Here is a 27054-nt window from a genome sequence, read left to right as displayed (position 1 = left end):
ATTATTATTACATTATTTTATGGTCCTTCGAGCTGGATGGTTGGTTGGTTGTGTCGGTAGCATCATCATTGGGCAGCTGTACTCATATAAACTCATTCACAGGTCAAGGAGCTCACTATGGCGGATGATGAGAAGAAGAAGGGACTTTCAAAGGACCCGCAGCACTCAGAGGTTCCTGAAGGTACCTCCACGGACCCACACTTCAATCCAGCGATCAACGTCGGCGACACTCAAGTCCTCAGTGACTCCAGCGCCACCAAGACTGTGAACCCCAGCGAGGGAGACCAGTCTAAGCAGAAACTCAAGCGCACTCCAAGGAAATCAGCGATTTCTCCAGCACTCGAGCTGAAAGTCATCAGCCAGCACTCACGCCTCAAAGCATTCTCAGACTGGGAAGCTTTGGCGGCTACACTCACCATTTCCGACGGCTTGGATCAGCTCAAATCTCGTCTTGAGTTACTCGAGGGTGAATGGCACCAGTTCAACCTCACTCACGACTCACTAGCACTCACCTGCACCAAGGAATTCTTGGAGAGCTCATACGTCAAGGACAGAGTATACGATTTGGTGTACCGGTCGTATATTAACGCTAAAGGTAGACTCATCGCACATATCAACTCTATCCCAGTTCCAGCTGTTGTGCCTCAACCCGAGCTCCAACTCATCTGCCAGCACTCGCAATTCCCAAGTTCGATGGGCGCTACGAGAACTGGCCTGAATTCAGGGAGTCATTCACCTCAATGGTGATAAATGCTCAAGAACTTGCTCCAGTTCAACGGCTTTAGTACCTGAAGAGCTGTCTGCAAGGACAAGCCGCACTCAGCCTCTCCAGTGTACAAATGTGCGACGACCAATTTGTACCTGCGTGGAATCAGCTCAAGGAGAGGTACAACAACCCTCGCCTACTCATCGGTGCTCAATTGGACAAGCTCCTGAACATGCATGCGCTCACTTCACGCTCATCTGAGCAGCTCAATTACCTTCTGAACACAGTTTCAGAGGTAATCAACGCACTCAACGCACTCGGGGTACAACTGAACTCAGATATGAATCCGCTGCTTACGCAGTTGATCATATCTAAACTGGACTCACACAACCGGGAGCTCTGGGAGAACAAAATGGGTGCTTCCACTGAATACCCATCACTCAAATCGCTCAATGACTTTTTAGTCAGTCGTGCTCGTGCTCAAGAATGGGTGGAACAGGCATCAAAACCACCACGCTCATCTGGTAAACCAGCGTCATACTCTGCTGCTGCTGTTTCCAACTCGCACTCATCTGAAACTGAAGCTCCAGCCACGAACTCATCTGCTGCACTCAAGAAGCCTCCCAAGAAGGTATTCCCTCCTGCACAATATCCCTGTGATTTGTGCAAAGGAGATCACTTTATTGTGAGATGCACTCAATTCTTGGGACTCACTAATGCTCAACGCACTCAAGTCGTTGTTGACAAGCGGCTTTGCGAGAATTGTTTAGGGCATCATCTACCTGATGCTTGCAACTCGCCATTCCTGTGTAAGGTGTGCCAACAGAAACACCACGCCATGATACACCCAGGACTCAAAAGCACTCAAAAAACATCTAGCTCAGCCGCTAAAAGCACTCAATAAAGACGTCTGCTTCCACATGACGACTCGAGCGACGCTCAACTAAACTCAATTGCACTCAACACGTCTGGCACTGATCTTACTCGCAGTTATCGCCCAGCAATTTTACTCGCAACATGCCTAGTGGACTCGATCACCAAGTTAAGTACTCATCCAGTACGCATATTGCTGGATCCAGGTTCCGAATTATCGTTTGTTTCAGATTCATTAATAAATTCACTCAAACTTAAACGCACTCACTCATCTATCCAGATTATTGGTATTGGTGTTGCCAATGCTGGTAGAACTAAAGGTCAAGTCGCACTCAAGCTTTCATCTAGGCATTCAAACGACTCAGTCATCATCCGTGCTCATATACCAGGTGCTCTTACTACTCAACTACCAGCTGTTGCACTCAATACACTCAACTGGGACCAATACAAACAACTACAATTGGCAGATCCAGCGTTCATGAGACCAGGACCAATTGATATCATCATTGGTGCCGATCATTATGGTCTTATCATTAAAGATGCACTCATTAAAAGGTCTGAAGGCCTGCCAATCGCTCAAGATACCATCTTCGGGTAGATATTACTTGGTCCAGTCACTCAACACAATCAACGACCATCTATTACTTATCATGCTGCTGTCGAGCAGTCAACTTAACAACTTCAAGACCTGCTATCACGCTTCTGGACTCAAGAAGAAATTCCAGTCAATAAAATCAAGAAACTCAACCCAGATGAGGAGGCGTGTGAAGCGCATTTTCAACAAACTCATCGACGAGACAGTTCAGGACAATACATAGTCCGACTGCCAATCAAATCGTCACCTCAACAGCTGGGGAATTCGTAGTCAGCAGCATACCGCTATCTTATTCATCTCAAACGTCGTCTAGATCATGACGATCGTTTGAAAGCACTCTACCTTGATTTTCTGAGGGAATACAAAGCACTCAACCACATCGTGGAATTAACTCAATCAACAACAAGTGAACCGGCCTACTATCTCCCTCATCATGGAGTCTTAAGGGAAAGCAGCATCACAACCAAGCTGCAAGTAGTTTTCAACGGTTCAAAAACCACCAGCTCAAGTCTTTTACTCAACGATGTGCTTCACACCGGTCCAAAACTGCAACTAGACATCTTCGACGTCCTCATAGGAGTTCGCACTCATAAGCTCATCTTCATAACAGATATCACGAAGATGTTTAGACAAATTTTGGTCAACGAACGCGATCAATCACTTCAGCAAATACTCTGGTTCAACCAACAAGGCCAAATCACTCCATATAAACTCACTACGGTCACCTACGGGACCAGATCAGCTCCATATTTGGCCGTTCGTGCTCTACTTCAATTGGTTGAAGACGAAGCATAAAATGATGTAATAATAATAAGATAAATGCATGCCAGGACTGGTTGGTGGTTAGGATGTTGGAAAAATACGCATATTTAAAATTATAACAATATTTTTATTTGTCACAGCACAAAATATCACTGGGTTACAAATTAAATCATTGATTTAATGTTTCAATACTGTAAATGTCTGAGCTCATGAATACGTAAATGATTGAATACAAATTATTGAATTGAACTCGAGTAAATAAACGAATTAAAATAATTAAGTTGAGTTTAATTGAACACTGAGTTGATCGCAAAAATTTCAGAATGAAAAGTAACATGAAATCCGAGGTTACCGAGCGAAGTTAATTATTGAACACATTAATTACTATTTTTAAAAGCACTGAATGCATAACTAATTTAGTTATTGAGTTTAAATAATAATGATCACTCAATTTAATTGAATTTAATGAGCTCATAATAAATTACACTGATTTTAATTTATTTGTTGAACACGTGGTAGCATGATTGCAGAGGCTACTGAGCGAAAAATAACGTTTGATTTAATTGAGAAATTGAGCATAATGATAATTAAATAAATAATAAAACTGAGTCTTTTATTTTGATGAGCACTTGAATTAATTTATAAAAGAGTAATTTAGCACCTGTACGAATTTCCGTTGAATTAACCTCCTCAGGACCAGGTTGTAGATCACTGGAATGCTTGATGTGTTAAAATACTGATAACAAAACTAATTTTATATCACACACATACATATTGCAATAGTCTCACTACATTCATACCTAACACATTCACAAACAAACATACACACACATACATTTATTATAAGCTGCTTAATACCTTTTGTATTTTCATAAATTGCTCAGTATGTAACAATACATGGTGCTGTACGCATCGTATGAATTATAAACTGTCTAATTATTTTATTTATTACAATCACACTATTTTCCATATTCGTTGCTTTCAAGCAATTCTCCCACTGTTTAACAACAGGTTATGGGCCCAGGACCCAATCATAGTGACAGTGGTGTTTAATTGAGCAGATTGTAATAAGTGTAAAATTCAAGATGAATTCAAGAGAAAACTCAAACGCGTGTTTTGGTATACCGAAGCTGAATTTCAAAAATTATCAAATGTGGAAATTCAGAATGGAGGCTCTCCTAGATGAAAATGGCGTTTGGGATGTAGTAAATGATCCAGCACCAACAGCAGCAACAGCAGCAAGTGAAGTCGTGGCATGGAACAAATTAGACCGTAAGGCAAAGGCGACAATTCGTTTAATGGTATATATTCTACCAACGGAATATAGTATAGGGCCGGATAGCTCAACTGGTAGAGCACTCGGCGCGTTACCGAATTGGTCTGGGTTCGATTCCCAGTTCGGGCTATCTATATTTTTCTCAATTTATCTATAAATTGTCTTATTGAGAGGTTTGCATGTTTTAGGTTTCCACTATATAAAATGGTGTATTACCGTAAGAAGGACGGTGTGGCTCAATAAGTTATAGATCAAATTGAACGGAATATAGTATAGGGCCGGATAGCTCAACTGGTAGAGCACTCGGCGCGTTACCGAATTGGTCTGGGTTCGATTCCCAGTTCGGGCTATCTATATTTTTCTCAATTTATCTATAAATTGTCTTATTGAGAGGTTTGCATGTTTTAGGTTTCCACTATATAAAATGGTAGAAAATAGCCAAGTAAGCATAATCAGCGATTTAGCTACGGCGAAAGAAACGTGGCAGGCACTAAAGGATCATCATAAGAAGTTATCTTTAAACAATAAGTCAGCAGTATTGAGGCAATTAATGAACCTGAAATTGAGTGAAAATGGTAATATGGAGCTACATATTAATACAATAAAGGAGTTTGCGAGTCGATTAAAAAATATGGGGAGGACACTGGCAGAGGATTTGATAGTTGCTATACTATTATCAAGTTTACCAAAGTCATATGACCCCTTAATAACAGCTTTAGATGCTCGACCTGATGAAGAATTAACTATGGAATTAGTGACAAACAAATTAATTAATCAATACACAAGAAAGTTGAGTGATGAGGTCATCGATGAAGAGGAAGCTTCAGCTTTGAAAGTTAATAGAAATAAATCCCAATATGAGTATAAATCTAAACAAGAGAGTAATAGAGTAAAATGTTACTTTTGTAATCGTGAAGGCCATATTAAAATCAATTGTGAAAAATTTAAAAGATGGCAGCAGAAAAATAAGCATTTTGAAGGCACTGTAAAAGCCAGAAAGGTACGTGAGGAAGAAAGTGACGGCAGCAGTGATGAGTATTTTCAAGAGACAGCCTACTGCAGCACCCACAGTAAAAGAAAAGGACATTCATTTTGGTGTTTAGATTCTAGTGCAACCTGTCACATGACCAACGATATTAAATTTTTCGACTATTTGGATACCAGTTATAAAACTAAATTCAAGGTTGCTAACCAAGATCATTGCGATGTTTACGGAATTGGTTCTGGTGAAATAAAATGCATGACAAACTCAGGTGAAGACAAAAGATTAAAACTGGAGAATGTACTGTTTGTACCGAGTTTTGACTCGGGTTTAATATCTGTAAGAGCTCCAGACCTTAACGGCTACAGTGTGATAGCAAACAAAAATAGAATGACAGTGTTCAAGGACAATGAAGAAATTGCTACATCGGATATTAATAATGAATTGTATATTTTAAGAACGCCAGCAAGTGCCCTAAAAACATCAGCATCCCATAGCGACAATTGCATACACCAGTGGCACCGAAGATTAGGACACAGAAACACACAGGCAATACAACAATTGATCGATAAGGATTTAGCTGACGGGATTAAGATAAGTCCCTGTGAAATTAAAACTTATTGTGAAGACTGTATTCGTGGAAAATTAAACAGGAAACCGTTTCCTCGAGAATCAACTGATAAAACCACTGAGACATTAGAATTAATACACACAGACCTGTGCGGGCCCATGCCAGTCAGGAGTACTGGAAGTAGAAGGTATTTACTAACATTGATCGATGACTACAGTAGATATACTCACGTATTTCTACTAACAAAATAATCGCAAACAACTCAAGTGATTAAAGATTTTGTTGAGTCAATGAAGACTCAATTTAATAGAAAACCACAAGCATTTCGGTCTGACAGAGGTGGTGAATATGTAAATGATGAACTTAGAGAATACTTGAAAGGACAAGGGATAAACGTCCAATATACCGCACCTTATACATCCCAACAAAATGGAGTAGCAGAAAGAAAAAATAGGACTTTGATTGAGGCTGTAAGGACAATGCTAGCAGATGGGTGTTTACCTAATCAGTATTGGGGTGAGGCAGTGGTTACAGCTGCTTATATTCAAAATAATTTACCAACAAAGAAGAAAGAAGTCACTCCTTATCAGCTATGGTTTAAGAAGAAACCTGATCTAAGCCACATGAAGATCTTCGGATGTCGTGCTTTCGTGCACATACCTAGAGAAAAGAGGAAGAAACTGGATGTCAAAACACGCGAATGCATCATGATAGGATATTCGAAAGAATCCAAGGCTTATCGTCTTCTAAATAGAGTAACAGAGAAGGTGATAGTAAGTCGAGATGTAAAATTTATTGAAAATGAAAAAAGCAACAAAAAACCAGAGGTGACATTTGACCTTATTGATGATAATTATAATAATAAGGAAATTATTAGTCCTGAAATTATTTCAGAACCAATGAAAACCAGAAGCAGCGATAAGAAACAGGAGAAGCTAGAAATTAAAAAGATAGTGTATGTTCCGTTCTCTGAAACAGAAGAAACGAATCCTGAAAATGAAGTTGTAAATCAGAAACTCATAAGTCAAGGCAGTGCTGATCCTGTCTCTGAAATCAACGATACTGATACTTTAAACACGAGTGAATCCAGTAATGGTACATCGGAAGATGATATACCTCTATTACAAAGGATGGCTATGATGGCAAGTGCTGAGAACAAGTTTGAGCCGGGTAAAACAACATCCAAAGAACCGTCGACATTTGAGCAAGCTATGAATAGCCCAGATGCTGAAAAATGGAGGTTAGCCATGATTGAGGAACTTGAATCCCTGAAAGCTAATGAGACGTGGAACCTTGAACCAGTCCCACGAAACAAGCAACCTATTGGGTCTAAATGGGTATTTAAAATTAAAGAGAATTCGAGTGGTCAACCTCAAAGATACAAAGCCAGATTGGTAGCACAAGGTTTCTCACAGCAATATGGAATAGACTACAATGAAATCTTCGCACCAGTTATAAAACATACAACATTATGCACTTTATTAGCAATTGCAGGGAAGCGTGGATTACTCTTAAAACACTGGGATGACAAAACTGCATTTTTAAACGGAGAACTGAAAGAAGTAATTTATATGAAACAACCACCTGGATTTGAGGAGCGACAAGAAGAAAACTGGGCCTGTAAACTGAATAGAACAATTTATGGGCTAAAACAATCAGCGAAAGCGTGGCATGATAAACTGAAGAGTGTATTAACCGATTTAAATTTTCAAGTCTGTGACAGTGATTCATGCTTATTTAAAACTATCAATGGTGAACCAACAGTTTATATGGTTGTGCATATTGATGACATAGTAGTTGCATGCAAGTCAGCTGAAAGAATCGAAACGCTAAAGACAGCAATCAACGAACAATTCGCAATCACAGATCTTGGTGATTTGCAATAGTACCTTGGAATAGCAGTGAGGAGAGATAAGCAAGGTGACATCTATGTCAGTCAAAGCGATTACATACAAAAAATTCTAGAAAGATCGAATTTGACCGATGCTAAGGATTCAGCATATCCATTAGATGTTGGATATGAAAAACTACGAGTAGACTCGAAGAACATTACGATGGACTACTGCCAAAAATTAATTGGAGCCTTGCTTTATGTTTCTGTCAACACAAGACCAGATATCTCTGCTGCTGTATACATCTTGAGTCAAAATATAAAAGATACCAGAGAGATTGATTGGTTAGAATTAAAACGCGTCTGCAGGTATCTGAAATATACAAAAAATTATGAATTAAAATTAAGCAATCACCAAGCGGAGAATGGAAAACTTGTTGGCTTCGCGGACGCAAATTGGGCGGGGTGCAGATATGACCGTAAATCAAATACAGGCTACATATTTCAATTATTTGATGGAGCTATAAGTTGGGCATGTAAAAAGCAAACTGCTGTAGCACTTTCAACCACAGAAGCTGAACTGGTGGCTTTGTGTGAGACTGCTCGTGAAGCTGCGTGGATTAGATACTTACTAGAATTCTACGATGAACCACAAGAATCTGCAATAGTGAAATATGAAGACAATCAGAGCGCCATAAATAGTTTAAAGGCTACGAGTCCCACCAAGCACGTCGATGTACGATATTTTTACATAAAATCACTCCAATGCGAGGGATCGTCGAAGTCCAATTTTGTCCAACAGAAAACAACAGGGCAGATATGCTTACAAAACCGTTGCAGCCAATCAAGATCAAACAGTTAGCTGAAAGTGTTGGTTTAAAATTATGGACACTAAGGGGTACATAAAAGAAATTATAAAAAATAGTTTTGAGGGGGAGTGTTAAAATACTGATAACAAAACTAATTTTATATCACACACATACATATTGCAATAGTCTAACTATATTCATACCTAACACATTCACAAGCAAACATACACACACATAGACTTATTATAAGCTGCTTAATACCTTTTGTATTTTCATAAATTGCTCAGTATGTTACAATACATGGTGCTGTACGCATCATATGAATTATAAACTGTCTAATTATTTTATTTATTACAATCACACTATTTTCCACATTCGTTGCTTTCAAGCAATTCTTACACTGTTTAACAACATGATGTTTTTATTATTTATTTTCTGAGCTCCGGTGCTCGCAATTATAAAAATAATTATATTTTTATAGAGAGTTAAGAACCCTTAATGTAATTAATTAATTACTTTTATTTATTTACTCAAGATGAGTGCAAATTTAATTGATTATAAAAAACACGTGGTGTCACTTGAAATTATATGAACGCAAGAATAATGGCGTCGGTCTTCTTGACACGAGGCAGGAAATTCATACGTGCATGCATCACAATGCGCAAGTCAAGTTTTAATTGCCAGACACTAGGCCCCAGTAGGTGCTGCCTCTACTTGCCGGAAGTGCAACTACATTTAAATTTGAATGTAGTTGTGATTACGCAACAACAAGATATTTGTTATTTAAAGAAGGCAACGGATAGTCTTATAAGGGCGCTCATCTGTAGTAGAGCATTTATAAAATTTTTAATTCAAAACAAACTGTTTCGATACAGTAATTGTATGTTATATGGAAATTACACTGCAAATCCAAGTGTTTAACTCAGTGTGTTAAAATAAAACACGTTAGAGTTTTCTGCAACTTAAGCGCTTAGAAGTAAAACGGTATAAACGTTTAAACAATCGCATAAATCATTACAAGTGTTTTAAAGGTTCACGTAACACACTCAAGTGTTTAATCCGAAAACGTTTTATCCGTTTAAAGAAAAAACCACTTCTACCTGTTTTATTATAAAGCGCTAATTGTTACATTAAACGTTTAAAAAAACCTCGAGTGGTTTTAATTGAAACAGATATTCCGAAATTAAACACTTTTTCAGAAAAAACGTTTAATCGAAAAAACATATATATTATAAAACGCTCAAATTTCTTAAACAGTTTAAAAAAATTCTATCAATTTTGTCAATCGATAAATGATACAAATAACAATTTCAAAATATGAAAGTGTAATAATTTTCAAATATATTTATGCATTACGATGTAGATGTATCAAAACGTATTTTTTTGTATTGAAAATAAAATTTTACAAATGATTGAACTCGGTTCATATCATCCAATGAATTCTTAACGATCATCATTTATTAATGAAATAAATGTTAGATTTTTCATTTTAAACGACGATAGAGATATTCTTGAACTAATACATTTTTTATATCTTCGAAGTTAAGTTTCTGTGTATCAGCGTATTTTCTCTGATGACATTCTTTCTGTAATTAATAAGGAATAGTATTTTAAAATAAACATATGATGAATCGAAAAAATAGCCCGGTAAAAAATGCTTAGATATGATCACATCTGTTCATTAGAGTGGGCCAAAAAAAGTGACTATTTTTTTTTCTTTAGTTACAGTGAAAATATTGTTTGAGATGATGAAAAAAAAATTCTATTAAAATTTGAGCTCTTAATATTAATATTAAGAGGTGCCTATTTGCAATTCTCCATTTTCCATTTGAATAACATGGGAAAATTTTTTTTTTTTTTATTTTTCTAGCTCGGCATTCGCACGTCATATGAACAAGTCCATAGCATACTATTGTAGAGAATTTAACGCTCTACAAAAAAGGTGTCATCATTTTTTGATAAATTCATCCATTCGAAAATTATCGGAGCTGGAAAGTCAAATCTATAATAAATTTTCAGATCTTTTTACTTTTCCAGCAAAACTATCAGACTTATCAAAAAATGTTATAGGATATTTTTTATAGACAATTTTATTTTCCACAAATTAGTTGGAATAAAGTTCATTCGAATTCCGCATTTTTTTCTAGTTATTTTCATTTTAATCTTAGGCCATACGTTACTAAATGTACTATCCCTCGCAGATTTGAATCACGGTGGGAACACCGTGAAAGTGTAAACATCGTGGATCCACTGTGGTTACACGGTGGGTTTGTTCCATTTCACTACCGGGTATACACAGTGTATCCACTGTGATTACGCGGTGTATCCACCGTAATTACGCGGTGGCTTGACCACTGTGTATACACGGTGTTCCCACTGTGATTACGCGGTGTATCCACCGTGATTCCACGGTGGCTTTGTGCTATTTCACCACCGTGTTTCCACAGTGTATTCACCGCGTAATCACAGTGGAAACACCGTGTATACACGGTGGTCAAGCCACCGTGTAATCACGGTGGATACACCACGTAATCACAGTGGTTAAATGGAACAAACCCACCGTGTTTCCACCGTGATTCAAATCTGCGAGGGATCATATATGTTAATGTATGATCCGCATCTTTACGATGCGCGCGCACAGGGTTTACACGAAAACTAAATGTTGAAGTTGCTACATACACAACACGTGTTTTAAAAGTGCGAATTGTATATGTGCTTAACAATTATATTCAGTATACTGAATCTCTATAGTGATTTAAATTGAACATTTTGATAAATATTATTTACTACTTATTTGTAAATATTAGTGAAGAAAATTGTGCTTATATACTTTTTCAAGTGCTGCAATATAATTGAGGTTAACTATCCGTATGTATTATTTATTGATATCAATTATTATATTATTATTTAATCTAATTTCTACTAAATATTATTAAATTATTAACTTTAAATATTTATTATTGATTATTTAATATTTAAAAAATAAATGAATAAATTTAACACAAAATTTGTGATAAAAATTACAATCGAATATTAAATTAAAATAATAAATATTTATTATTCTCTAAATTTAATATTTTTTATAATGTATTAAATATTGAATTTAGAAAATAATAAACATTTTTGAAATAATTAAAGAAATTTAATAAAAAAATATTAAATAATAATGAAAATTAAACATTAAATTAAATTATTAATTTTTAATATTAATTTCTCTACAATAAAATTTGCTCATCAACCTAAGATTCTGTTATTGTAGATTTTATGACTATTAATGGTACACAGAAAAAACAGTTAACTTGAATCAAGGAAAATATTCTTGATTCAAGAAAATTTTTTTGATCTATTCGGAAAATAAAAATTTACTTGCACCCAGTAAACAATTATCTTCAAATGTTAATCTTGAATCAAAATTTTTTTTCTCACGTCAACATATTTTTACGCTTAAATCAAAAAATTTTCACTTGTTTCAAGAGTTCATATTTCTTAAAGTAAGAGATATTTTTTTTAGAGCAAGATAAATTATTTTTTTGTAGCAATATTGCATTTTTTTGGTTAAAGAAAATAAAATTTCTCGGAACAAGTACTATTCTTTTTACGCAAGTATTTTTGTATTCTCCGACCAAGAAAGCAAAAGTTGCTTAAGCCAAGAGAAAAAATTTCTTGAAAGAAAAGATCGACATGGAGAAGGGGAAGGTCACCGGTGCTAGACAGCACCAGCGGGAGTAGTTCGGTGCTCGCCACGAGATCACGCCTACAACATGTAGTGTCCCTGGTAAAACATTTATTTCAGAAGTGTTATATTCCAAATTTCATTACGATTTTGTTCGGGAACTCTTCTGTCATTTGATAGAACTACAAGTATCCTTTTGAATTGTACTATAGTATATCCTATAATACATCATGATTCATGACTTTAATATTTAATATTAAAGTTACTTGAAATTCAAGTCTTGAATAATTTTTCTCGGAAAAAAAACACAAAAAATTACGTTTCAAATAAAAACAAAAAATAAAAAAATCCACACGTCAACCTCTCGAAGAGAGAATACATTTTTGACTGAGAAAAATTTAAGTCTTCATTAAAGAAGCAAACTTTTGGAGCAAGAAATTTTTTTTTCTTGGCCCAAGCAACTTTTATTTTCACTAAAGCAATTTATTTTTCGGAGCAAGAGAATTTTTTTCTTGAGCCAAGAGATTTTTTCTTGGCCCAAGGGATTTTTAACTTCCCGCTAAGAAAATCGACGATTTTCGAAAAATTGGGAAGTTATTGTTTTCACCCCTATTTGCGAAAATCGAAATTTCATCAGATGTCGACGTTTTGAGGTCCTAGGAAGCTATTCTGACTATTTTCAGAATGATGTCCGAGTGTCTGTATGTATGTATGTATGTGTGTGTGTGTACGTGTGTATATATGTGTGTGACCGGTCTATAAGTTTTTAACTGATGAACCGATTTGGATGGTTGAGGCGGCAATCGAAAGAGCTTGTTGACCATTAACTTTTCTGAAAATTTCAGATCATTTGATCAAGTAGACTCAATAAAATTGGTGAATTACGAAAAAAAAATTTTTTTTTTAGTTTTTTATTGATTTCTCAGAAACGACTTATACGATCAACTTCAAAAACTAATCAGCTCTAGAACTTAATAAAATACACTTATTTCCACCTCAACCATCAAAATCGGTCAGTTCGTTCCTGAGATATCGTGGGAGAAAGAAATGCTACAATCGGTTTTTTTCAAAAACAATGGCACACAAAAGTATTTTCGAGCTCGAAGAGGAGCTCGAGGAGCTCGAAAACAGCCGGAAGTTTTGGGGCTGGCCCGTAGGGTCTACCGATAGACAGATTTCTTTTTTTCAATCAAGACGTTTATTTTTTGGAGCAAGAAAATTTTTTCCTTGGGCCAAGAAATTTTTTCTTAGCCCAAGTTAACTTTTTTTCGTTCAAAACGTTGATTTTTTGGCAAGAGATGACTTCTTTTCTGTAGCCAAGAATTTTTTTTCTTAAACCAAGAAATTTTCAATTTCGCTTCAAAAAAAAAAATTTTTGGAGCAAGAGAATTTACTGTCTTGAACCAAAAAAAAGATTTGAATCAAGTGTTTTACTTTTATTAAATCAAGAAAGAAAATTCGGAAGACAATATTTTTCTTGAAGCAAGTTAACTGTTTTTTCTGTGTACTATTCAATTTCTATTCCAGTTCTTAAGATGGATAAAACAAATGCGGAAATTTGTAAGGACTGTCACAATCGGAAGCTGCTATGACAGTGGACATAATTTAAAAATAACATTCGAACAATATAATAAAATTTATGTTATACTTAATGGAAGAAAATAAATAAATATTTATTTATTTAATTTTTCAAATTTTAACTAATTTTTATCAAATGTGTTGCCGATCTTTTTCTAGTTCTTTTATTATTTTATTGTAATTAATTATTTGTATTATACTGTATATTTTCAGATTCTGAATGATTTTTATAACTCAATAAATAACCAGTTATTTTAAAGTTACTTCTATAGTTTCTAATTTTTTTCAAGTGTAAACATTTTTTAGAGCTTTTTTTTTTTGATAAAAATCCAAATATATTTTTAATTTATGCTGAATTCCATTTCTACTTTTATGCTGAACGTGTGATGCAATAATTATCTCAATCTTCTGATAACAAAAATATGATTCCAGGATATGACAACAATCAATAACGACTTTTATTCAAAGGCAACTATTATTTTTAATATTAGAAATATGATTATAAAAATTTCATTGATTGTACTTTAATGAAAAAATTATTATTTTTATTTTAAAAATATTTATATTATTAATTAATGACACTAAACACTTAAAGTGTGTATTGATGCCTAAACACTTAAGGTGCCTTATTATCTAAAACACTTTATGTGTGTTAAAATTAAACGTTTAAAATGTTTACTACACTTTGAACACTAAAATAGTGTTTAGTTGGTGACTACAAGTATTTAAACGCTTAAAGTGTTTTAAAATAAAACACTTGGATTAGCAGTGTGCACAATAAAGATTTGGTATTTCAAGAATCCACCGCTAAGAAATTTATGGGCGCGCAAATTGTTCCTCCAAGGATACATATGATCCACCTTTTATCCCCCAATCGAATGCACATTCGAGGTAGCCAGTCCAACGGATCCATTTTTGTCCGGTATCGACCCGTACGGGACGATATTAAAAAAAAAAAAAAATAACATTTCAGTATCGAGAAAAATAAACAAAAGTAAGAACTTGGACATTTTAAAATATTTATTCAAAAAAATGTACTTTCATATTAAAAAAGTATGTATGTTTTTCAGCCAATAAATCACATATTAATATCTCTTATGATTTTTCTTTATGAATTTTTTTTTTAATATAGCAATTATGATTTCTAGCGCATAAAAGTGCTGTGTACAATTTAACAGAAAATGATGTCACTAAGAGGTCACTGTTATATAACCTCAACGTAAAATTTGTATTTTTTCATGACTTCTATGTAATGTAAATATGATATTCAAATAACATCGCCGTTATATCACCAATGTAACATGTACGTCACATTGACATCACAGTTACGTTCATTATGTTACGTAACAATGTTACGTAAATGAGTGTGAAATTGTGATATACATGTTATGAAGATGTGATGTACATGTGACTTACGATTTTACGTAACCGGAAGTTTTCATTCTATAAATGTGACATCCCTGTTACGTGATGTGTTCACTGGGGTCCTCAGGCGGATATTCGTTATGTGGATACGCCGAGGGCATCACCCCCAACGTCAGCATTCCGCCCATTGACACAGACAAACTTTGGTGGATTCCCTACTTATCCATTCAATGATAGACGATGGAAAGACATCCAACAAAGTCTGAAGATGTGGACACTACGACATCCCCAAGAGGGTGTCTCGGCAAATGATTTTTTACATCCAGCAGAAGCTCGCGCAAACCGAGAAAACTGGACAGATCAAGAACTGTTAAGAGTAATGAGTTATGTGTGACAAAATGGAGCATCACTCGCTTCGCTCGTGCAAGAGATATGTAGGTACGAGTTCTCGTTGTGAATGGAACATATCCCTAGACGACTGTTGACAATGCATGCATGCCGTATCCCTCTTTTTAATCCTTTGTATCGAACAATATTTTTTATAACGACTGCCTTTAAAGTTTAATTGTGAGGAATTCAATCATTCAAAGAATAAAAAATTACCTCCTAAATATAAATAATTGTACAGGTGTAAATAATAACAATCTATTTATGTTTTATTTTTCAATTGAATTCTATTAATTAAAATCTATGACTGTTTTTAATAATGTGAAAATTTTTAATAAACAATAAATAATATGATAATAATATAATAATTTTCGCAATACAAACACACAAGTTATGATATTCAATAAGAATAAGAAACATATGATCACAATGCAGGTTTCCAATTGTCGTCTTTCTATTTGCGCATGTGCGAATTTTAGGATAAATGCAACAGTAGGAGTATACGGAGAAAAATGTATCACTATCTTTTTCTAACTTGAGTAAACGACGGTTGCTAGGTAATTTGTATACATTTTCTCTAGGCAATCACTTTTCAGCACAGTAAAATCATGCTGAAAAGTCCAACAGCTGATTTTTCGACATCGTTTTATAGTTTCGTCGAATTATCGAGAGAAAGACCTATTTTACTCGCACCACACGACGCTCGAATATTTAACTTTAAAGGCAGCAATTATAAAAAAAAATTTTCGCGCATGAAAAAGAATTCTATGTTGATTACAGACCTAGCTCATTGACAAATTCGATTTTCCCATTGAAATAACATAGGAAAATTTTTTTTTTAGCTTTAAGTATTTTTAACTTCGTTAACAAATCAATAGATCAAATAGACTAATACATATTTTTGTCGGAAATTGAACGCTTTACAAAAAAGGTCTCATCATTTTTCGATCAATCCATCTGTTTTAAAGTTATTAGAGCTCGAAGTAAAGTTGGAGATCGTTTTACTTTTCCGGTGAAACGATCAGACTTATCACAAAATGTTATAGAATCTTTTTTGTTGCCAATTTTATTTTCTACAAATTATTACCAGTGAAGTTTTTTCAAATTCCACATTGTTTTCTAGTTATTTTCATTTTGATTTCAAGCTCTTAAAAAAGTGGTTCTGATCGATTTCCAAAGCTCGACATTGAAATGGAAATAACTAGAAAACAATGCGATATTTGAAAAAACTTTACTGATAATAATTTGTAGAGAATAAAATTGTCGACAAAAAAGATTTCACAAAATTTTGTGATAAATCTGATAGTTTGACCGGAAAAGTAAAAAGATCTCCAACTTTAGTTCGAGCTCTAATAACTTTTGAATAGATGGATTTATCGAAAAATGATAAGAGACCTTTTTTGTAGAGCGTTCAATTTTCTACAAAAATATGTATTAGTCTATTTGATCTATTGATTTGTTAACGAGGTTAAAAATACTTAAAGCTAAAAAAAAATCTGTCTATCGGTTGACCCTGTGGGCCAGCCCTAAAACTTCCCGCTATTTTCAAGCTACTTGAGCTCGTAAACATTGTTGTGAATACATTTTCGAGCTCTTCGAGCTCAAAAATACGTTTGTATTCCATTGTTTTCGAATAAACCATTTTTTACCAATTCTTTCCCCACGATATCCCGCGAACAATTGAACCGATAGAGACGGTTGAGGTGGCAATCGAAAGCTTTTATCGAATTCTAGAGCTGATTAGATTTTTGAATTGATCGATTCGTTAGTTTCCAAAATATTCACGAAAAACGAAAAAAAACTATTTTTTTTCATTCTTTCGTCGACGATATCTCGCGAACGGATTATCCGATTAAGACGGTTGAGGTGGCGTTCGGCGCGTTTTATTGAGGTCTAGAGCTGATAAAATTTTGGGAATGATTGGTTTAGTCGTTTCGACGATATTTGCAAAGAACCGGTTTCTACTGTTTCTTTCGTCGACGATATATTTTGACCAGATTATCTGATTGAGACGTTCTTGGTGGCAATCGAAAGCTTTTATCGAGTTCTAGAGCTGATTAGATTTTGGAATTGATCGATCCAACAGTTGTCACACTATCAAAAATCAACGAAAAAAAAAATTATTTTTTTTCGTATTTCTTAAATATCTCCGAGTTTATTTGAGTAAATGGTCTAAATTTTTTTTTTGTAAATCTGAGTTCAGAAGATACCTTTTGAATGCCGCAAGAACCATCTAAATCGGTTCATTCATCAAAAAGATGTGAGAGGTTTACATCCACACACACACACACACACACACACACACACACACACACACACACACACACACACACACACACACACACACACACACACACACACACACACACACACACACACGCGCACACACACACACACTCACACACACACACACACACTCACACACACACACACACACACACACACACACACACACACACACACACACACACACACACACACACACACACACACACACACACACACACACACACACACACACATATATATATATATATATATATATATACATACATATATACAGACATCGCTCTGAAAATGTCAGAATAGCATCTTAGCACCTTCAAATGTCGACATATGATGAAAACCCGGTTTTTGAAAATCGGGGTGAAACCAATAACTTCCCGAATTTTTTGAAAATCTTCGATTTTTTCAGCGGGAAGTGAAAAATTGTTCCCATGTTTTTTAAATGGGAAAATCGAATTTTTCAATGAGCTAGGTCTGTAATCGACATAGAATTTTTTTTCTTGCGCGAAAATTTTTTTTTTGTGTTGAACTATGGTTTTTTCTACATGCATTTAAAAACAAAAAATTTGGCTCCGAAATGAAGCACCCTAATGCACATACAATAAATGATTGTGTGAATGAGTTAGAAATGGGCAAGAGCGAAGCGGCAGTGGTAACGGCCCATTAGTCAGACACTATGTGCTCTGATGCGAGAGGGGACACTTACAATGCCTCTGGGTTAGCATGTCAACGACCAGCTGTTTTATTCAGTGCAAACAACTTAGAATTTTCTTAGGACTCATCAACTGGTATCATCGCCATCTTCAAGACGTAGCCAAGGCTCAATGTCCCCTGAATAAATTGACCGGAGTTAACACTGAGTGGAGATGGACTGAAGTAGAGGAAAAGTCGTTCCAGGAGTTGAAGCAAGCTCTCATAGACACTCAACCATTAGCTGACCAATCATGCAGCTTTAAAGTGGCTACACTCACTGAAGGACCCAAACGGACGATTAGGAAGATGGGCTATGGAGCTGCTATCCCATCAGATTACAGTGGAACATCGAAGAGGCATAGAAAATGAGGGTCCAGATGCGCTTTCTAGGATGTATGAAGATCTAGGTCCAGAAGACTGTTTATATGTGAAGAGCAAGTTGGATGGTATCCATTCTCTTCATATTCAAGTGTCTAGTTGGTGCGATTTGAAATTTAATAATGTTCGAAGGAACCCGGATAATTTCCCTGACTGGAGGATCGAGGATGATAGACTCGAATACTGTAAACCAGATCCTCTAAAATCAGTTATTGGGGATGAAGAAGCTCGGAAAAAGGTTTTACGTGAGCCAGAAATCCTAGAAGTCCTGAAAAGGAATCACGAACAACCTGACGCCGGACATCTGGGACGTGATCGCATGTACGAGCGAATCAAAGCCCTGTATTACTGACCGGGGATACACCAAGACTTTGGTAACTTCGTGGAGGCCTGTGAAATATGTAAAAGGGTCAAATACAAGCAAACTTCAGCGAAAGCCCCAATGCAAATTCGGCAACCCGTAGTACCATGGGCGGTTGCAGTAGATGTCACCGGACCGTTTACGAGATCCAGAAAAGGACACCAGTATGTGCTGGTGAAACAAGATCTTTATTCTAGATTCATTGAATTATATCCACTTCGTAAACATACTGGGTCGGCAGTCGTAGAATCCTTCAAACATACCTTCCATCTACGGGGTTATCCATTATTTTTAGTTACTGATTATGGTAACGAGTTCATAGACGAAACGGTACAGACTTACTTGAGACTGGTGGGAGAAAGTTTACTCCCTTGGCGATTTCCCATCCTCAAACAAATCCCGTAGACAGGATTAACAGGACCCTAAAACCAATGATTTGGGCATAAATAGACAAGGATCAAACTATATGGGATGAGAATCTTGAAGAACTACAACTGGCGTATAACAGCTCTTATCATGCTGCGTTGAAACTGTCTCCATATTACTTGGTACATGGTCACGAGCCCAGGTTGGCTGGTAAACTTACGGAAACTGAGTTCGAAGACATGGGTATTGATAGTTCAGCATGGAAGGAAAGGATCCAAAAATTGAACCAGCTCAGACACAAGGTGGAGTGGCTGATGAAAAAGGAGAGTCGGCGTCAAGAGAAATACCATGTAAAAAATCAAGATATTCCTAAAGTTCAGCTGGGAGATAAGGTTTTCTACCCTAATCAGAAGCTCAGTAACAAGGCAAAGAAATATTCAGCGAGCCTTGGTAATCAATACCTGGGGCCTGCAGTAGTATCCAAGATAGTAAGCCCACTCGTAGTGGAATTAAGAAGTGAGGCTGCAAAATCCTTAGGATCTCACTACATACCTGATCTGAAGATTCCACGCACCAGTGCACGGTTGAAAACTAAAAATTAATTTTATCTGCTTGGCTAAAATTCTTTCCTCGCTTAAATTTATTTCCCCTGCTAAATCTTATTTAGTTTAATTTTAATGTCGTTATTCTCTGACAATAATTTAATTTTAAAATAATTAGTTACTTTCCAAGTTACTAATTAAATGATTTTCAGATGGAGGGCCATTCTGGGAATACTGGAAGTGGCAATTGAAGAGAGGAGTGTCAACCTTCTGGGTAGGCTTGTGTCGATCCGGCTTGAATCCGGATTGAGCATGGAACGTTTCCATCGCAAAAAGGAACTAGTTCGCAGAAACGTATCCGCGTAACTGTTTAAATTATGAATAGAATATATATATATATATATATATATATATATATATGTCGAATTACCAGTTGAGGTATTAATGAGACTCGGGTCTACGCCGTTATCTTTGCCACTCATCTTATTTATTAAACAATTTAACGAACACACACAGGTAGTTACTACTCACAAATATCGTATACACTAAACAATAAGATTGCAAGCAATAATATCAGTATCGGACAACTACACAATATTAAAGTATCCGAGAAAATATCAAAGATTACCAAATATCAAATATTACACAATATTAAATACACACATTATTACAAGCGATTAGTTTACTAGAGAATAACAACTATTGAAAATATTCTAGTTACTGTTGTAAAATGTATACGGCGGAAAAATTAAAATCGAAACGAATACACGATCGGTCGGATAGCAATGTTGTCCGTTCCTTTGCTCAATTAGAACTCACTCTCTGTATCCAATATTCTTGAGTCCCCGAATCGACCAAAACTATATCTCAGGTAATTTTTACAAACTCGTACAATTACTTCCATATGTTTGAAAACTCATTATACCGAAAATATTGCTATCTCTCGATCGTGTCTACGTTGAATGCCCAGACGGGCTCCTTCGACTTAAGTCTACCGTCATAAACGTAAATATGAAAACTAACAAAATCTTAAGCGGATTAAATTGTAAAATATTTTTACTATGTTTTTATTGTCTAAAAACAAACTCAATATAGTTGGGACTTTCCCAAGTCTCAGGAAAAACCCAAGTATTATTTTATCTCCGACATATATATATACATATATATATATATATATATATATATATATATATATATATATATATATATATATATATATATATATATATATATATATATATATATATATATATATTATAAGTGATAAGTAACAAAATAAGTATGAAGTTTCTTTTACTTTAAGCTTTAATGGTTTACAATTAGAAGTATGCTGAGATTAACTGTTAATAAGTAATAATTAAATAACAATCAAATAAAAATCTGTAAGGATAATAATACAACAATCTATGTAAAACTATTTTTAGAATTCAAAGTAGACTTATTTTGTAGAGATCATGCTTAATTAATGATCCTGAAGGTAACAGAAAATTAACAATTTTTGGATTTTTTTTACAACAAATCTACACGGAAAAAAAAAAATAGTTGTGGCTACTCTCTGGGATAGTACTGAGTACTTTCTGTAAAAAAAAAATTTCAGACAGTACTGTATGCTATCTAGAATGTATCCACTACTGTCTAGACTATATCCACTACTGTCCGGGATAGTACTCAGTACTTTCCAGAGAGTAGTGGATATAGTCTAGATAGCATACAGTACTGTCTGAAATTTTTTTTTTACAGAAAGAACTCAGTACTATCTCAGAGAGTAGCCACTACTATTTTTTTTTTTCCGTGTATACAACGAAAAGAAAAAACTAAAACTATGCACATGTTGAAATTAAAAAAAAACTACAGGTGCAATTTCTTTAAATATTTTTTTTTATAATTTATCGTTTTGAAAAAAATCCAAAAATTATGAGTCGTTGGTTAACTTCAGTGTTATCTTAATTATCTTTAACTTTCATAATTGCTACTAATAAAAGGCGAAATTTTATTGGCCGACAATTTACTTCGTGTTTCAGTTCGAATTAAACCGGCTTTTGAGAAAATCCGCTCGCATGGTACAGAAGTCACAACTAAGTTTAAGCGCTTTAAAACATATTTAAACTTATGACTGGCGTTTAAGCTCAGTCCTAAAAGAAATCACCAATCACAAAAATCGTCGTATAAATATCTATGGATACAGCTTTGTCATTGGTCGAATTTCATTGGTTAAAAAAAAGAACTATGTGAGTATACCGTAGTGAGTTTTAGAGAATAAGGGAAACATATCCGGCAAAAGATATAGTTCATGGAACTATACAGGTCCGGAACGACACAAGCCTACTTCTGGGGAGAAAAGAAGCTGGCAGAGGGAAGGCCGAGAGCGCCACTCAGTTCGAAATCAAAGAGGCGGAGGAGGGAGGAGAGAAGAAGAAGGTGTGCAGCTACGTGGGTTCCACCAGTCAGTATTTGATCGATTGGGAGGAAGAGTAAGCTCAGGAGGGCCTCATGTAAAACGCTACTCGGTTTCGAGCCGAGGGGGTGGAAATCAGCCCACCGTGGTGAGCGTGGTGGTGAAGGTGAGTCAACCTCCATCATCCCAAACCGACCCGACTCCAAGTGCGAGTGTAACTCGTCAGGAACAGAGACATCGCCGAAACCAACGGAGAAGAGATCGAAGACAAAACTGTCTGGAAAAAAATCTGGCAGAAAATGGGGGGGGGGGAGTTAACGGAAAAGGGAAGAAGATTGTGTCTCCACATTGTCTCTCCAACAGTAGTGTCATGTTGGAGAAATTATCGAGCCCTTGCATCAACACCCGTTACCCCTCACCAGGTCCAGGAAAAAACATGTAATCAATCTGAATCCACCGTAACCTCCAAATATACCTCAACCATCAACATCTAGAGCCGTTGAGAAGTCCCAGGTGGAAATAGATACTCCACCAGTACCTACTAGAGACATCAGTAAGCATGCTGAGCAACCATGTCCTCAGCAAGAAGTTCTGCAGGCCGGAAGCTCTGGAGTTCAGCAGCCGGAGAAGAAGAAGAAGGAAAGAAAAGGAAAAATAGGGAGCGGGAACCCGATTGGGCCAACTTGGAATATTCAGACGATTTTCCCATGGCAGAGCGTGGGTATCGGTCGAGTGACTCAGGAGCGTCGGAAGGTGTCCCATTCTTCAATGATACGAGAATGGATGAGATGGATGACGTCCTTGACTTGGGAATAAGCTCATGTGGCAACCCACTCTTCATCCCAGAAAATTCGGAGTGGATGTTAATTTATTGTTTCAGACAATTTAAGGTCGTCGAGAGTAGTTTAGGTTGTTTCTTCATTATTTTCAATTATTCGCAGGATTATTATTGTTATTATTTTCCGATTATTATTGTTAATTAGAATTAAGTATAATTAGTGTTAACATTGTAGTTATAATTGACTGCGTGGACTGGCCAAGAAAAATCTTGAAAAATTTGTTCAAGTTTACGTGAGGGGCTGGAATATTTTGAATAAATTTTCAATTAATTCTGAATTAAAAGGGGGGATGTGGTTACTCATTGAAAGGAAAATTTAATTTCATAAGGGAAAGGTTTCCTAGCGCCAATTAATATTATTAATTTTTACAATTGGGTTGGAAAAGTTGTCAAGAGCGAACTTGATAGAGAAGAAAATTCTGGTTCTTCAGAGTACCCACATCGCCCATCAGAAAGAAAACAAATTTATAAGAAAACTTTGATAATGAAATTTTGTTGTATGTTAAAATTTTGAAATTTTGAGAGTATGATAGTGCACCTTAAGGATGTCAAACCGACTGATTGCCCAGAGTTTTGAGGGTCGTCAGTCATATACTATAGATAGTCTAATTTAGATATAGTAATTAAGATAAGAATTGGGGAAATTGAAGGAAAAGTATCCCCTGTCAGCTGCTACATTCAAAAATTTTATTATTTTTCTTCCCAAATAAGTACACACTAAGTTCTCTTGCACTTAGACCTTTTTTTATGACGTCCGACTTACTGACGCCAGCAGTCGTACCGGACAAATATACCTACCTGAGCGTTGTCAACGCTTTACAATTAGGTCGTGTTGTACTAATGGACCACGCGTATTATCGATTTCTTTTTCCTTTAAATTTCATCATTTCTACTTAGCGTACTTTTAAAATTTATGTATCAGTTCTCATTTAAGAATCTAAGCATAGGAGCGGTAATTTTTCTTTGATTTTCTTCTTAAACCTATAGACCACCCAACTCATGTGCACCTGCATGTGATTCTTGGAAATTAGAGAAAGCTAATGGAAACTACCAAAATTTATGGTTTCCTCGGCGGCAGAGTGGCGCCAGGTCATCGGCCTACTCAATAGTCAAAATCTATTTCCCAGGGATCACACGTGTGCATGAGCCTAGAACTTTCAAGTGGGTCCAAGTCTTTTCGTATGGGAAACAAGTACCACCACTTTTCATAGGTGAAGACCATATAAAAAGACCATGGACTTTAGCTCATCAGTTCTTTTGGGAATCAAACTCTGAACCATACCGAACTCCGGACACTTGACGGTGTTCGTGGATAGAGGATTGATATCTCGATTGAGCATTCGGTTAACGGTAGCTGGGCGTACGAACCGGACCTTGATCGTCGTAAGCACTCGAATAATCGGTATATCATTTTCTACTAGTCTCAGAAGAATAATTGGCGTGTATTAAATTCACCATTCGGTTGACGGTAGCTGGGCATACGAACCGGACCTTGATCGTCGTAAGTCGTGATTTAATATCAATCGGAAGCTCCGGTAGCGCTAATTATCTTCATCTTATTTAATCATTTTATTTTCATTTAATATTAAATTTTACCACGAAACGTGAAGAATCAAAGAATATTTTACCGCGATAAATGCGAAGATTTTAAAAGAATTATATTACCGCGAAAATACGCGAAGATTTTATAAACAAATTTACATTTTATTTTACCGTGGAAAACGCGAAGACTTATTACCAATTTATATTTTTACATAAACTACGAAGATTTTGAAACGCATAAATAATTAAAACAAACTGAATAAATCAAAATTAGAATCATATTAAATAGCCGCGAGAGCGCGTGTGTATAAGTATCCTGTGTTACTGCTGACAGTCTTGACACCTCACCTAAACCTGTTTAGGGTAAGTTTTATCATTGTAATCATTAATTGATTTTTATTATTTTATATATTTTAAATTGATTATAAAACATATGCATGACACATTTTATCTACATTGAGTGTTTTAAATATTTGTAATCCCTTTTGTATTTTGAGTATACTGGATCTTAAATAAATAAATTACTCGTTAACATAATAATTTGAAAAACATTATTTCTCAGACAATTATACTTTTGGCAATAGAATACTAGCTTCTCGAGGCTTTTCGGCAGCCCACCTTCCTTTATCCCTTAATTTCTACCTGTTTACCGCTCAGACAGATAGTCAACAGTAGGGGGTACACAATCTTACGTTTACCGCTCGACGTTTGATTGTGAAATTAAATAAGTCACACTCATAGATTGGAAATCGCTTTGGGACTTATCAATATTGTCTTCAACGATATTGTGTGGGTGCGATTTGAATATAAACAGAATAAACTGAGCATTTGGTTAACGGTAGCCGGGCATACGAACTGGACCTTGATCAGTGTAAGTACCCTTTTATTCAATACGTTTATACGAAAATTCGTACCTACGCCCATCACGATCTCCAATCGTGACACCCCTAATGAAAACGTTGTTTTTGGGGAGTGGGAAAAAGCCCTTTCTCGTCAAATTTTGGCTTTGAAAGAGGCCGCCGGAGCTAAAAAGGGCAGTTTTTGCACTGAGAGCGGTTGCAGAAGGAAGGTCTGCTCGACTAGAGATAGTAGAGAGGCGGACACGCCAACTACCCTCTAATATATTCCAAAAGTATAACTTAGTTAGAATTAAGCGGTAAGATCTACTACGTTGGTAGACTCAGCGTCCAAGGGCCAGTCAATCCAGGTTGAGAGAAGTCCAGGGCAGCGAGTTGCTGGAGAACTGGAGGTAATTAGTTAGAGTTGAGGCGATATCACCCGACTCTACTATGAGAAAAATCATTAATTATTAACTTAGGAATAAACAGTAGTTGGAGTTGAGGCGAATACGCCAACCCCGCTGGAACCCTTCTTATAATTAACTAGTCATAAGATTGGGCCCTTGTCCGTACATGGTAAGAATCCAGTGGGTTTACATGCCGGACAGAGTTAATTTGGAAATACGTTGCGAGTCCTGGGGACTGACGTAGAATTTACGTTGGTGCGTGTTGAGAACGCTTGAGTTTGCACGCTGGATAATTTATTGAGAACTGTGTGATAAATTTAGTGAATTCGGGGGTGTGTGGGTGAGTGAATTGTGTAAACTATACATCAATAAAGAACCTAATTAACGACATTCAATTCCGGAGTAGAATTTAATAACAGGACCCAGCTCTCATCCTAGCTAGCAATTCCAGTACTGGAGACCGCGGTTAAAACTCCAGTGGTACCCTTATCCGGGACGCTATACGTGACGTGCTCGTCTCTGAGAGAAGGGGGACACCGTTATAATACTGAGAAAATAAAAAAATATGATTGATACAGAGATTTGGAAACTATAAGAGAAAAATATATAAATGATGGAAAAACCATGAAATCGTCGTGGAAACAACGAGGAAATACTGAGCTACCACGGTGAAAACCCCAAAAAACCGACGCAGAAATACTGTGAAGCCACCATGGGACCACTGGAAAGTTACCGTGGGAACTTCGTGAACTCACGTTTAAAAGACCCTTTAACAGTGATGGATTTACGCCTAGGCCCGGGCCTAGGGCGGCATGATTTGAGGGGCGCCGAAATTTTTGAAATTCCAAAATTTCAGAGACGAAAAAAAGTAAAAACAGTCTCCTTTGAAAATGAGTTCAGATTAATTTTTGTAAAAAATTTTCTCTGGAATATATTTTAATTCAATTTTTTTATTTACTTTTCATTCTATGAATAAGATTTTAATTTTTTAAAAGATCA

At 35.9% G+C, this 27054-nt stretch overlaps 2 protein-coding genes across 2 annotated transcripts in view; one reads left to right on the top strand and one right to left on the bottom strand.

Annotated features, from left to right (window-relative positions):
• Nucleotides 1–27054, bottom strand: part of LOC130665167 (uncharacterized) — an 88870-nt gene that overhangs the window by 51856 nt on the left and 9960 nt on the right. The window lies entirely within an intron of this gene.
• Nucleotides 840–1610, top strand: LOC130665946 (uncharacterized). Its single transcript, XM_057466576.1, has one exon. The coding sequence runs from the start codon at nt 840–842 to the stop codon at nt 1608–1610; it is 771 nt and encodes a 256-aa protein (XP_057322559.1).

The sequence above is a fragment of the Microplitis mediator genome, chromosome 3 (genome assembly GCF_029852145.1).
Source record: "Microplitis mediator isolate UGA2020A chromosome 3, iyMicMedi2.1, whole genome shotgun sequence".
In the NCBI taxonomy this organism is placed as follows: Eukaryota; Metazoa; Arthropoda; class Insecta; order Hymenoptera; family Braconidae; genus Microplitis; species Microplitis mediator.
The sequence above is the reverse complement of the archived record's forward strand: the minus strand, read 5'-3'. Positions and strand labels throughout refer to the sequence as shown.